Source organism: Pan troglodytes, chromosome 8, assembly GCF_028858775.2.
Source record: "Pan troglodytes isolate AG18354 chromosome 8, NHGRI_mPanTro3-v2.0_pri, whole genome shotgun sequence".
Classification (NCBI taxonomy): domain Eukaryota; kingdom Metazoa; phylum Chordata; class Mammalia; order Primates; family Hominidae; genus Pan; species Pan troglodytes.
Genome location: NC_072406.2, coordinates 138,523,946 through 138,538,545, shown reverse-complemented (window position 1 = coordinate 138,538,545; position 14,600 = coordinate 138,523,946). Strand labels below are relative to the sequence as shown.

General features: G+C 48.2%; 1 protein-coding gene across 7 annotated transcripts in view; it reads left to right on the top strand.

The window, feature by feature from the left end:
* Positions 1–14,289, top strand: part of C10H10orf90 (chromosome 10 C10orf90 homolog) — a 260,276-nt gene extending 245,987 nt beyond the window's left edge. For 5 of the 7 annotated variants that reach the window (XM_009459494.5, XM_009459493.5, XM_063782259.1 and 2 more), the window contains 3 exons: positions 2,449–2,512; positions 6,210–6,309; positions 6,398–7,163. In XM_009459494.5, the coding sequence (XP_009457769.4) occupies positions 2,449–2,512; positions 6,210–6,309; positions 6,398–6,436 (203 nt within the window). In that variant the 3' untranslated portion in view covers positions 6,437–7,163. Of the gene's footprint in view, positions 1–2,448; positions 2,513–6,209; positions 6,310–6,397; positions 7,164–14,196 lie in introns of those variants that run through there. The other 2 variants (XM_054659989.2, XM_063782258.1) reach the window with 1 other exon arrangement.
* The last annotated feature ends 311 nt before the right edge of the window (positions 14,290–14,600 follow it).

Sequence of the window (14,600 nt, the reverse complement as noted above, 5' to 3'; positions counted from 1 at the left end):
CGTGATCTCGGCTCGCTACAACCACCTCCCAGCCGCCTGCCTTGGCCTCCCTAAGTGCCGAGATTGCAGCCTCTGCTTGGCAGCCACCCCGTCTGGGAAGTGAGGAGCGTCTCCGCCTGACTGCCCATCGTCTGGGATGTGAGGAGCCCCTCTGCCTGGCTGCCCAGTCTGGAAAGTGAGGAGCGTCTCTGCCCGGCCGCCATCCCATCTAGGAAGTGAGGAGCGCCTCTTCCCGGCCGCCATCACATCTGGGAAGTGAGGAGCGTCTCTGCCCGGCCGCCCATCGTCTGAGATGTGGGGAGCACCTCTGCCCTGCCGCCCCGTCCGGGATGTGAGGAGTGTCTCTGCCCGGCCGCCCTGTCTGAGAAGTGAGGAGACCCTCTGCCTGGCAACCGCCCCGTCTGAGAAGTGAGGAGCCCCTCCACCCGGCAGCCACCCTGTCTGAGAAGTGAGGAGCATCCTCCCTCCTCGTCTGGGAGGGAGGTGGGGGGGTCAGCCCCCCGCCCGGCCAGCCGCCCCGTCCGGGAGGTGAGGGGCACCTCTGCCCGGCCGCCCCTACCGGGAAGTGAGGAGCCCCTCTGCCCGGCCAGCCGCCTCGTCCGGGAGGGAGGTGGGGGGGTCAGCCCCCCGCCTGGCCAGCCGCCCCATCCGGGAGGCGAGGGGTGCCTCTGCCCGGCCGCCCCTACTGGGAAGTGAGGAGCCCCTCTGCCCGGCCAGCCGCCCCGTCCGGGAGGGAGGTGGGGGGGTCAGCCCCCCTCCCGGCCAGCCGCCCCATCCGGGAGGGAGGTGGGGGGGTCAGCCCCCCTCCCGGCCAGCCGCCCCGTCCGGGAGGGAGGTGGGGGGGTCAGCCCCCCGCCCGGCCAGCCGCCCCGTCCGGGAGGGAGGTGGGGGGATCAGCCCCCCGCCTGGCCAGCCGCCCCGTCCGGGAGGGAGGTGGGGGGATCAGCCCCCTGCCCGGCCAGCCGCCCTGTCCAGGAGGTGGGGGGGGCGCCTCTGCCCGGCCGCCCCTACTGGGAAGTGAGGAGCCCCTCTGCCCGGCCAGCCGCTCTGTCTGGGAGGGAGGTGGGGGGGTCAGCCCCCGGCCCAGCCAGCCACCCCGTCCGGGAGGGAGGTGGGGGGGTTAGCCCCCCACCTGGCCAGCCGCCCCATCCGGGAGGTGAGGGGCGCCTCTGCCCGGCCGCCCCTTCTGGGAAGTGAGGAGCCCCTCTGCCCGGCCAGCCGCCCCGTCCGGGAGGGAGGTGGGGGGGTCAGCCCCCCGCCCGGCCAGCCGCCCCGTCCGGGAGGGAGGTGGGGGGGTCAGCCCCCCGCCCGGCCAGCCGCCCCGTCCGGGAGGGAGGTGGGGGGGTCAGCCCCCCGCCCGGCCAGCCGCCCCGTCCGGGAGGGAGGTGGGGGGTCAGCCCCCCGCCCGGCCAGCCGCCCCGTCCGGGAGGGAGGTGGGGGGGTCAGCCCCCCACCCGGCCAGCCGCCCCGTCCGGGAGGGAGGTGGGGGGTCAGCCCCCCGCCCGGCCAGCCGCCCCGTCCGGGAGGGAGGTGGGGGGGTCAGCCCCCCGCCGGGCCAGCCGCCCCGTCGGGGAAGTGAGGGGCGCCTCTGCCCGGCCGCCCCTACTGGGAAGTGAGGAGCCCCTCTGCCCGGCCAGCCGCCCTGTCCGGGAGGGAGGTGGGGGGTCAGCCCCCCGCCCGGCCAGCCGCCCCGTCCGGGAGGGAGGTGGGGGGGGTCCGCCCCCCGCCCAGCCAGCCGCCCCGTCCAGGAGGTGAGGGGCGCTTCTGCCCGGCTGCCCCTACTGGGAAGTGAGGAGCTCCTCTGCCTGGCCACCACCCCATCTGGGAGGTGTACTCAACAGCTCATTGAGAATGGGCCATGAAGACAATGGCGGTTTTGTGGAATAGAAAGGGGGGAAAGGTGGGGAAAAGATTGAGAAATCGGATGGTTGCTGTGTCTGTGTAGAAAGAGGTAGACATGGGAGACTTTTCATTTTGTTCTGTACTAAGAAAAATTCTTCTGCCTTGGGATCCTGTTGATCTGTGACCTTACCCCCAACCCTGTGCTCTCTGAAACATGTGCTGTATCCACTCAGGGTTGAATGGATTAAGGGCGGTGCAAGATGTGCTTTGTTAAACAGATGCTTGAAGGCAGCATGTTCGTTAAGAGTCATCACCACTCCTTAATCTCAAGTACCCAGGGACACAAACACTGCGGAAGGCCGCAGGGTCCTCTGCCTAGGAAAACCAGAGAACTTTGTTCACTTGTTTATCTGCTGACCTTCCCTCCACTATTGTCCTGTGACCCTGCCAAATCCCCCTCTGCGAGAAACACCCAAGAATGATCAATAAAAAAGAAAAAAAAAAAAAAAGGATCAATTAACAGATTATGAACTAATCACAATGTTTCTCTAGAAATGTGTGAGATTCTATGCCTTCTGAACTTAATTCTCTTTCTATTTTTTCCAGATAACTTGTTCAAACCCAAAGAACGGTGCATTTCAGAGAAGGAGATGCATATGCGATCTAAGAGGTACTTGGTTATTGTATGGTGTGCAAAGAAGTTGGTAGGGGGAGTGGGGTGATTTGATGGCTTCAGGTGCCCTCCAATGGGACCACTGCTTCTAGGTCCATGTTTAAGGTCTGAGGTCTTTTTGGCTGCAAATCTGAAAAAACGGCTAAAATAAGTACGGTAGTTGAAATGTGCTTTTGAATGTTAATACCGCTCTTGGAAAAACCTTAGGAAAGTGGTAGGTCTTGGATTCTGAACCAGTCCAGTAATTGGTCTCTAAGAGATTCCCAGACTCTGAGCTGGAACTCCTGCACATTAGTATTGTCGCTCTGGGCAGGAGCTATTTGTCACTGCACCTTTGAAGGGAACTTTATGAGGAGGAGAGAAACTATTTCTCCTAAGGGTCTGGACTGTGGCAGGGACTGAAGGAAAGGATCCAACCTTGGAGGCAGATGGCACATGGGAGCCAGTGGAGCCTCAGGGGGGCCATGAGCTAGGTTTCCTGGTACTCTGTCTCCAGCAGACCTGGCGGCCATGCTGCCAACACATCCTTCTTATTCTGCTTGGCTGGTGGCTGTTCAAGACTCCCACTAATTCTCACCAATCTGATGCACACAAAGGCTGCCATTCTTTCTGAGATCTGGCCTCTTAACCAAAATATAATAGCTCAGCAGCATTGGCCAAGTTCATGCAAGTAAAATGTCATTAGTTTATAATAAAGTGTCTAGCACAGGGAGGAATTATCATAATTAAATCAAATTGATAGCGCACTTAAAGAAACCATTGAAATAGGGAGAATACTTTTCTCCCCACTTCAGGCATACAATTTCTGCTTTTACTATGATTATATTGTTTCCATGGTGATTAGGTAACTTTGATCATTTATTGGAAGGCTCTTTGTAAATAAGGAAGCGAAAATGAGGAAAAGGGAGACCGTCCCATTAAAGACCTGATTCGTAGCATTCTAATTGGAGTTTTTAAAGGGCCACTGGGCTTTAAGACTTGCTATTTAAGAAGTGCAAAGTTGCATATACCTCATGCCAGAACCATTCCCTTTTCAATTTACTTAAAAATTTCAGCCAAATCCTCCCCTCCCAGTCCCCAAACCCAAAGCCACCATTACGGAGCCTTGCAAACTAAGCAATTAAAATAATAGATCTCAAAGCAGCGTGAGTAGTCAGAGAGTATTGCCCTATCATTTTACTGAAGAGGAAACTGAGGCTCAAAGAGGACGAGTGAGCTAGGTGATGTTGCACCTCAAGTAACTGGCTTCCCCCAGCTGGTCTCCTCTGGTGGATTTAGCAGCTGGGTTTGCACTCTGCTCTGTGGATTGTACTTTGGGTGGGCTCTGACTCTGGCTCACCCACAGAATCACCTGGAGCTTTCTTTTCTTTGTATTCTTTGCTATTAATTATATCGTTAAATTACATTTTTATGTTAAAAATGCAAACAATGGAGATAAAGCTAAAGTCCCTTCATGACCAGCAGTTCCCCTCCCTGTTCGCAGCCCACTTTCCCTACCCCAGTCCCAGCTCCCCAGACACCCACAGTGATATCTCCTGAGTATCCTGTCAGGCCTTTCTCTTTGCCTTAAAGTAGACTTTTATTTGTGCATATATAGCTATGTGATTTTTAACCATGAATGGTATCATACTACACACTATCTCTCGGTAGCTTGCTTTTCACTTTATGTCTGTGAACCCCTTCTGTGACGAATAGATAGATTATTTTCTTTGTCGGTTTTGACTGTCTGCAGAGTGGTCCATCGTATAGATGGACCATGATTTATTTGGGATGTTCTTTTAAGAAAACACGGAATCAGAAGTAACAGAGGTGGGACCTAGGAGCCTTTATTTTATACTTCCCAGGTATATTAGTTACGGTTCCCCAGAGGGACAGAACTAATAGGATATATGTATATAAAAGGGAGTTTATTAGGGAGAATTGACTCACACAATCACAAGGCAAAGTCCCATGATACGCAAGCTGGGGAAGAGAGAAGCCAGTAGTGGCTCAGTCCAAGTCAAAAGCCTTAAAACCAGAGCAACCAACAGCATAGGCTTCAGTCTGTGGCTGAAGGCCTGAGAGCCCCCTGGTGCAAGCCCAAGAGCCCAGAGGCCGAAGAATCTGGAGTCTGATGTCCAACGGCAGGAGGGGCGGGAGGAGGAGCATCTAGCATGGAAAAAGAAGGAAGCCAGAAGACACAGCAAGCAAGGTTATCTTGCCTTCTTCCTCCTGCTTTATTCCAGCCACACTGGCAGCTGGTTAGATGGTGCCCACCCACACTGAATGTAGGTCTTCCTCTTTCAGTGCACCAACTGAAATGCCAATCTCCTCTGGCAACACCCTCACCGACACACCCAGAAATAAGACTTTATCAGCCATCCAGGCATCCTTCAATTCAATCAAGTTGACACCTAATATTAACCACTCTGCCAGGTGATTGAGATGGTCAGTATCAGAAAGATCAGTCTATATGGATCTGAGGAAATTCCCACTGCAGAGCTTTGAGACATGTCTACTTTCTAACTGACTCCTTTACAGTTTTCTCTCCTAGTCCTTCCTAGAATCACTCCTGAATGTGGCAATTATGTGTTCTTTTCTTCATGCATTCATTCAACCCATCTTGATGCCTACAGAGTGCTAGGCACTGTACTAGGCACAAGCATTTCCCGGAGCTCACAAGTAGCTTGATGCCATATTATGGTTGGGTGACAGTGTTGTCTAGAAAGAGTCAAACAGACCAAGGTTCGAATCCCAGCCTAGGGGCTTTATACAAGTCTCCTAATCTTACTGGGGCTTGGGTTTCTCATTTATATAACAGTGGGACACGATATGCCTCTTCCAACTGTGGTGAATATGAAATGAAATAATTTATGTCAAGTAATTCAAGCCTAGTGTCCAATACCTAAGATGTCTCCTGCGAAGATTGTCATCATGATTTTTTCTACATTGTCCTTATTATTTTAATGGTGGAACATCTTCACTATATCATATCTGGCTTTCAAACACGAGAGAGAGAAAGATGTTTTAGCCGAGTGCCACACGTACAGCAATCCAAATACTCAGGCTACAGTGACTCCACTGTGTCAGTGGATTATAATGAAATATTAACTGGCATCAGTCCATGAAGTTGCTGTTAGAAAGTAGGAAAGAAGTGTCCAGAGGAAGATCCCTTGGGCCCTTAATTCAAAGTGCAACAGGTTGAGAGGTAAAAACACACACATTTATATGTGTTTTATTACAGTATTATAAGTCCTGCTATTTCTATTTATATGCTGTTCCTTTTCTAAGTCACAGGAAGGCAAACATTGAGTGGTAAGAAGGTATTTGGAAACAAGTTTGCAATCAGAATGCTAAAGCAGTAGGTTTAGAATCCTTCATTTTACGATTAAGTCATTAATTGTCATAGAGAATGGAAGGACAAAAACAATGACTTCTAAATAAGCAACTGGCCTCTCCAGCTTTGCCCCTGGTGGGACTCTGCCTGTTGCATTGCCCCACGTAGCACTGGACAAGGTGCCATCCCCTGCTATGCAGCGGGTTCTGGGTATGGTCAGGAAAGCCCTTCGTCCTGGCATCCTACAGTTGTGAGCTAGCCCATAAGCAGCGATCTTCTCTTTGAAATGTAAGAGCCTGCCGTCAAGACAGGATGCAGCCCCACGGCGGGAGCACGCTGTCAAGCTACCATTCCAAATGTTTTCCGAATCTGTTTCAGAATCTATAATAACTTGCCGGAAGTTAAAAAGAAAAAAGAAGAACAAAGGAAAAGGGTGATCTTACAAAGTAACAGACTCCGTGCCGAAGTCTTCAAAAAGGTAATGGCCTCGTCACCAGCAGGTGTGATGTGTGTGGTGCACAGATGCCGAATCTGAACTTGACATCTTTGTTTCCCTTTTCCTCTAGCAATTACTGGACCAGCTCCTTCAAAGGAATGCGGTCTAACCACAGGCTGCCCTGCTGACCACACTACCTGGACCTGGGAGGACTTCAAATGCTGGATAAGCCATTAAACTTAGCATTATCTTCATCATGGGAAAACACTTATTTTACTTTCGATTTTTTTTTTCCATAAAGGAAAACATCACTTCCTGAATTACTGACCCAAGCCAAACAGAAACAATAACCCTCGAGAAAATAGGTCAACAATCTGTTGTGGGGAAACCACCTCCATGTAACCCACTGGATACAGTCCCCTTAATGTTTTTGCTTCTAAATGGTACCTTTTGCTTCTGATTTCTTCTCCCCTGCTGTTTCCTGCCCATCAGAGAGGCCTGATACAAGCAAGTTTGTTTACATCCCTGGGGAATCTTTTACATCAAACTTTTGGGATCGACATCCATCTCCTTTTAAATTTCAATCTCAACACCTGCCAGTTATGCAAATGCCAAAATGTGGGTCATCATATAGTATATTTGAAACCTTTCTGAACATGTACACCACCCAATGCTAGAGGCTGACTTGGAAACCGGTGGGTGCAATGCCTGAGGCTGTGGAACAATCAGCCCATCTCTTTGTGACCTGGAGCAGTCAGAGTGGCCCTCAGTCACCCCGCCCCATTCCTCACCAGAGAAAAGAATCCATTTCTATGGAAGCTCTGACGTAACTTCAGTGTTTTCTACAATACTCCTCCTGCCCCGTCCCATTAAAACAGTTGTTTTGTTAAGAAATAGCCTAATGGTCCAACTTTGCTGTCTGTTCTTCCAAATGTTTATAATACACATTATTTATAAATATGTGTGTTTGGGAAGCTAAGAACAAGCTAGTTTTTACAACACAAGTGGAAATAAATGCAATTATTATAAAAATTCAAGAATTTCTCTGTTATATATTCTGTTATGAAGTAGGTGGCCAGGATAGATAACATAAGGTATAAAATGCTGCCCAAGACCCAGCAGGCACCACTGACCTGCTCCGCATCCTCTTCTGCCTCTGACCATCATGGAAGTACTTGTGCTTCTAGATGCTCCAGTGGATAATGTTGCCTCCTAGAGAGCTGGTAAGAGAAAAGCTGGTAAAACCATTGAGAACAAGATTTAGGATCCTGCAGACTCTAAATCTTACTAGGATTCTCCCTGGGAATGAAACAAAAGGTTTAGGGATGAAGCAGGAGCTTGGTGATACCTCTGTCCCTTCCCTGAAGTTGTCACCCTTCCTTCCCTCCTCCCGCTGCTGTACATACTGTCCCCTCTTTCTGAAATGCCTTTCTTTTACATATCTGCTGCAAACTGTTTAAAACTCTACCCTGGGGTTCTCTCCTGACACGTGCCCTCTCTGCCTTGCCCTCCAGTATGAATTAGAGACCTCACATCAGCACACACGGCATCAGACCTGTGCCCTCCTGCCCACGCGAGGGTCTGGCAACACTGTCAAGTGTGGAAGCTGCCTGGTGTCCAGTATTGACTGCTGCTCCCTGGTCTGTGCCCTCAGGCAAGAGTGTCAGTCTGGGTCCAACTAGGAGAGAGAAACCACACAGTCATTTGAATGGAAATGTTTAATATGTTTAATCATTAACCTTAATAGCAGATTAGAGTAGCAAAAGGTTGGCTAGTAAGTTGTAAAGATAGCCCTGAAGAATATAGGTGGGTACAGCAGATGCAAGGAGTCCTAGGAAGAGTGTTCCTCCTAGCCCTGGGCTGAGAGGGAACCACAGTGTCTCGGCAGGTGGTGGAGAAGTTTCTGTGGTGGTGTGCCAATGGAACTTGTTGAGAATCTACGAGTCTTTCTGGAACTTGCCAGAGATCTGCCCTCTAGGATCCACAGAGAACTGTCTCCTTGGAGACACTGCTAAAATACCACCTCAGGGAGGGGGTTGGGGAAGCAGCTGGCCATGAGTGCTGCTGGCCACATGCTACCTGCAGGGCCTGGCGCTGGAGCTGGCTGAGCAAATGCACTGTCTCTGGCAAGCAGCACCCTTTTCTCCTGCAGTTTCTCTCTAGCTCTCTCTACTGACAAAGCCTAACATTGTGTCAGCTGGCAAAGGGAAAATACTTAAAGGGCCTGGATCCATTTTAACAGAGCAGGCAAAAAGGGTGAATTTGGAGGTGAGAGAGAATATAATCAATATCTGGCAAAGCGAGTTATTTAACCTTGCCTTTGTTTCCTTAACCACAAAATGCAGATAATTATAGTGCTCCCTTCATAGGGTTGTTAGCGGAATTGAATAAGCCAGTGAGTGTTGAATGCTTAGAATACTGACTAGCCTAAAGCAAACACACCATGAGTGTTTCCTATTCTAAGCAGAGGTGGAAGTTAGGACTGTCTTGGGAAACCTAAGAGCACAGGGGCTGTGAGTTGGTCCTCCTGTAATCCCTCAGCTCTGTAGTGAGTGCTACACAAGACCATTGAGCTCATGGGTGCTGGTACAGCAAAAATCAGCCAACATAAATAGGGTGCTTCATAAACTCCTTCCTTTTATGTGCTTCTCATGCTCAGAAACCATTTCAGCAGGGTGACAAGCTTACCTTCAGGTTAATTTCTGCTTTCTTGAACTCATTAGACCTCTTCCAGGATGTTACACTGAATTTCTGTTTACACTTTAAGTGATTTTTTAGAAAACATTTAAATCAAATCTATGATATTAGTTAAGGACAGTCTTTCCCAGATAAAGATCCTGCACGTGGCTAGGTATGGTGGCTTATGCCTGTAATCTCAGCACTTTGGGAGGCTGAGATGGAAGGATCACTTGAGCCCAGGAGTTCAAGACTGGCCTGGCAACATGATGAAACCCTGTCTCTACAAAAAATGCAAAAATTCATCAGGCTAATGTTTTAATTTTCTGTAATCAATCATTTAAACTCAGGGCCCAACCACTTCTAGACTGTTCTATGACATTTTTTAGATTTATATTGGCTGATATTTAAAGAGAGAATGCTTAGATGGAGCCAACCTTCAAAAATGCCCACAAAGAGCCTCATCCCCTTTGCAAATCCAATGCCCAGCCTTAAAAATCTAAAGAATAAATAAACATCAACTTGAGAGGAAATGCCTCTGAGTCATGTATTTCTGAGAACAGGTCTTAACTAAGGTGGCTAGGATGGAGAATTAAGGTAGGAATATGTGATAGCTGGTGTGAGCTGGTCTTTCCTCTGGGCAGCAGGCTCAGGACAAGGCTGGAAACTAAGGTTTGGGTTTCTGTTTAACTGATTTTTTTTTCTTGGCCCGTTATTGTTGTAACCGTCCTTCAATGCTGAGAAAAGAATTCAGAGAGCCAGTATTTCTTTTCTGCTATGAAATATGTTAGCAGAAATATGATGTAATTATGTTATAATTCATATGAAAGTAAAGCCCTGAAGAATTGTAACTGCTGTCCCTTATATTTCTCTCAGGAATTGGTTACCCATTTTTTGAATTCTGTTATTAAAATCAGACTTCAGGGAATACTTTGAGGTTTTGGAAAATTCTAAATAGAATTTACTGTTGTAACTTCAATCATTAAATTCTGTTCTGGAATAGATTTATTTACATCTGAGTGTGTTTCGGTTCTGGTCTAAAACAATTCTTCAATGATACAGCTGGCAGCAAGGGGTAAAGATTGTTAGAGGATATTCATGAGTTTAGACCAAGCAACATCTGAAATAACTTGAGGTATCCAGGTGGCGACAGCACCGGGTCATCTCACTGCGGTCTCCATGACTTCATGTCGAAGGAGCAATTCCTATTTTGGTTGTTTTCTCTGCCAGCCGGTAATGAAATAATGGAAAAACAATTGCCTTGGTTTTGTTAGCCAGTGTCTATTGCCAACCAAACTTCCTGGAAGTTTGTGGGCTCCCTGAGTGAGTCAGCAAATGCTTGCTCCGATGTAACAGGGCTCTTTGAATGAACTATTTCTGAAACAGCCAATTGTGGGAGAGCAGTTGAGACTTTGATGTCTGAGGTTCTCCCATTTCAACACTTGGTATAAAAATTGCAGGCAAGGGGCCTGGTCTCTGACTGCATCAAATGACCAACGGTCTGAGTATGAGGTACATCAGGGGCAGAACAAGAGAAGAGAAAGTACGGTGATGTGGCTGCCCAACAGGAGGTATCTGACAGTTGGTGTGTGAGAGCCCTCGGTTCAGGAAATAACACACAAAAAATGATCCACTGTGGGTCTGTGTGAGTGTGTCTGCATGAGCATTAAAAGCAAAGGAAATAATCTGTTCAGTGATTACAATGAGCCCAGTAGCAGAGGGTTCTACGTTACAGAGTTCATTGAATTTGTGCTTTTATCAATACTTGATAATTACCCACGAATGTCTAGCTCTAATAGAAACCTTTTGGAAGTGGCTTCCACTGGCTGAAGCAGCCCGCACCCGGGACTGAATGGCTTTGGAAATCCCCCCAGCCTTCTCCTGAGTGTCCCCTGCTGATGGGACATTTCCCCACTCAGGCAGGAGAGCAGGCTGCCTGGGAGACCCTTGAGATTCCATCAGATCCCCCCTTTCTCCCCACAGTCGCTTCTTGTTTGGGAGTGGGGGACTCCTCTACTCACGCAGATGTTTCAGCCACATGGAATGGAGCCACGACCTTGGCATGTCACTTCCAAAATTCAAGGATTTTTTTCAAGTCAGGTCAATTGCCTCAGGCACAGTTTTGATCCTGAGACCCCAAGAGACGGTCTGAGGTAATTGCCTGGAGTGTGTGTTGGGCAGGGGGTTTGAAATCCTTCCACTTTTTTATCCTTCTCTGAGAAGGTTTCCGCATACACATTCTGGATGCTGCCGTGGCCTACCAGAGTGCAGCCAGAAACATGATGTCAACCTGTGGCCCTTTTCTCAGATCTTCGCGCATCAGGAACTTGAAGAGCAGGGAGGGGAGGAAGAGACTGGACCTGACTTTAGAATCTTAAAAAATGCCGGGTTATTCTTATCAAAGCTTAAAAGGAAAGAAAAAGCAGCTTATGATCTGAATTGCTGCTGAGAAAAAAAAATGAATTTCTTTAAATCATTTTTATTAAATAGCACCAAGAGTGAATGGCATAGGAAAAAATGTCCTTTTGATGACTTTCTGAGCATTCTTCCTCTGTTTAAACATCTGTGCTTTCCCGACATGCCTGAAATGGTACAACAGCTGTAACTGACATGAGGGAAAAGATATTACAACTGTCACCTGTGTTAACTCCATACGCTGGGTAATATCCTTTCATCAAAGCCAACGGGGCTGCCTGCTTTACCTGCCCAGTGATGTCAGTGAGAGGGAAATTATAAATCTTTTCACAGCTGCCGACTGATAAAGAAATAAACCCACACTTTTGTGTTATATCCACTATAGTTCCTCTTGGCTGATGTTATCACACGGGTACCAAAGAAATTAGTGATGACAGCCCACTTAACGGGTACACGTTGCCAAATATGTGCTTAACATTAAAAGCTACTGAGTGCATATACAGAAGTTCTGTGTTTGTTTTTGTTTAAAAATATACCCAAAGGCGAGTAAGGCCAGATTTAATTATTATATGCTGACATAATTAAAACACCCGGTCTTGCTCTCTCAGCTGAAATGTTTATTACATCAAAATGACAGAATAATTCAAAATATTTGTCTTTTTTTTTTTTTTTTTTTTTTTGGTAGCATGTGACATTGTATTAACAAGGCTGAGCCTAGCTCTTTACAATGGAAAACAGATGTTTGTTCATGGATTAAACTGAGGTGTGTGGACACCAATATTTCTAGATAGCGGTATTGATTCAGGTGGATGATGATTGTTTCCATTGAAGCATTTCTTCCTGATTAGGGTGTTTCAACCCTAATTCTCAATTAGCAGTTTTTTAATATTCCCCCTCCTCCCACCCCCTCAACACAGGAAGTGTTTTCTGATCGGTTGGTGAACAACCTCTAAACAGGGACAAGAACCTGAGCAGAAAACTGCTGAACCCAGAGTGCATTCTGAACATTTCTCAAAATAATAGCTTACATTTGTTTTTTTCTGAGCGCTAACCAAGTGACACTCACTTGTCATCCATCTATGTGTTCCCGCTGGGTCACAGCAGCCTCAACTAACGCAAATCAATTGTTGCCTCTGTATATCCCATTCCCGACCTGGCCCTTCTAGGAGCTTCCACCTTACTGCTAACTGGGGACAGCAAGTTAGTATCTTGTCTCTTCTGAATCCTTTTGGAAGTGTTGTCAGTGGCTAAAGCAGCCCGCACGTGGGACTGAATCACTTTGGAACCCCCCTCAGCCTTCTCTTGAATCAAACAGTTCCATTTCATGTACAGGTCCCATCAGTTTGAAATGAAGCCCTGCCTAGGCTCACACTTGGCCTTTCTGAGTTCTGCCACCACCACCTCCTTCCCAAGCTTGCAGCTAGCTTCATAATGTGGCTTCCTGGGGAGAGGACCAGTGGGACAGAGTCTCAGCTCTGTGTCCAGGGTCCTTGGGTAGCAATGGAACTGCTATGCACTGAATGTTTGTGTTTATATGTTGAAGCTCTAATCCCCAGAGTGACTGTCTATATTTGGAGATGGGGCCTCTAATAAAGTAATTAAGGTTAAATGAAGTCATAGGGTGGGGCCCTGATCTGATGGAATTAGTGTCCTTATTAGAAAAGACTCCAGAGCCTTCTCTGTCTCTGCCTCTGCCTCTGCCTCTGTCTATGCCTCTGCCTCTGTCTCTGTCTCTGTCTCTGCCTCTGCCTCTGCCTCTCTCTGAGAGCATACACGGAAGAGCACACAGTGAGATGATAGCAGCCTACAAGCCAAGAGAAGAGACCTCAGAATGAAACCTACTCTTCCAGCACCTTGATCTTGGACATCTCAACCTCCAGAACTGTGAGAAATCCATTTCTGTTGTTTGAGCCACTCAGCTGTGGGTATTTTGTTATGGTACCTCAAGTCAACTAACATGGGACCCTTGCTGTCCTCAGTGGCAACAGGGTCCCTTGCCCATTCTACTGGCATCTGCTACTCAAGTCTACAGCAGGGAAACTCTCAGCTTGCTGACTGTGCTCCACCTTTGCACTCACAGGGACTATGTGTTCCCCTGAGGCCAGTTGTGGCTCCCATAGACCCAAGGCTCTGTGGTCTACTTTGCAGCCCTGGGCTGCAGGAGGACTCTACTGATGCTGGCAGAATTCTGGGCAAGTTAGGCAACCAGTACCATCAACTACCTTCCCCATCTGCCCCTGTGGTCTACAGGAGCTTCCTGACACCTTCCTGCATGCGCCTTCCTGCATGGAAGGGCATGGAAACCTGCTGGAGAACCAAGCTGGTGGAGGTGGATTTCTCCCCAAGTCACATCCTGAATTCTCTCTGCCCTGGGCATATTGGGCCTCTGGGACCTAGGCCTATAGGCATAGCTCTTGAAATGCTCATGGAACTCCAGAAAATTACTCCCCACTCCCCGACAAGTCCTGGTTTTCAAGACAACTGTGTCATGAAAGATGTTAAGAGACTAGGTTTTAGGGCTTGATGGCCCCTTTTTTATTGTGTGAGATTTCTCCATTACTTTATTTTCTAAGGGAAAAAGTCCCCTGGCTAATGAACAGATGTTCCCTATGCATTTAAAACTCATGCCCAATCCACACTTATTATTCTCAGGAGGGCCCTGGGAGGTAGGCAGCAGGCAGGCTCTGGACTGACTTCCTTTTTTATAGGGGCCAGAGGTGGGTGGGGGTTAGTAATCATTTTTAAAGTCAGGTGCAATTAGAATACGATGATATCAGAATCACTATTTAAAGTCCCTTAAGTGTCATCTTGACGACAGACTAACATATCTCTGTACAGGTCAGCTCACCCAGACAGCTTCCTCCAGCTCTGAAACAGATCGATTGAGCACCAGATGAAGTTGGCATGGATGGGAGATGTGATGTACAAGAGGTATTTCCTTTAAAATATTAGACTCTTACTCAGCATGAGGAGATGGTCATGCTTTGAGAAGCAAGGGAACCATACACAGATTTACATCTCCCATCTGGTTCTGCCTCCAGGGCAGAGGCTGGATTGGAATGATGAGCAGTCATTCAACTGCTGGTGAAATTGTCCTCTCTCTTCCTCCCCAAGCTCATCTCTGAATTAAGAGAAGCATGCACATATGAAGCACTGCCCCTGAATAGTTCCCATTGTACGTGATGAGATGGAGTAAGCCAGAGAACACCTGTAACTCGTGCAGGGTATTTCATGTTGGTGGG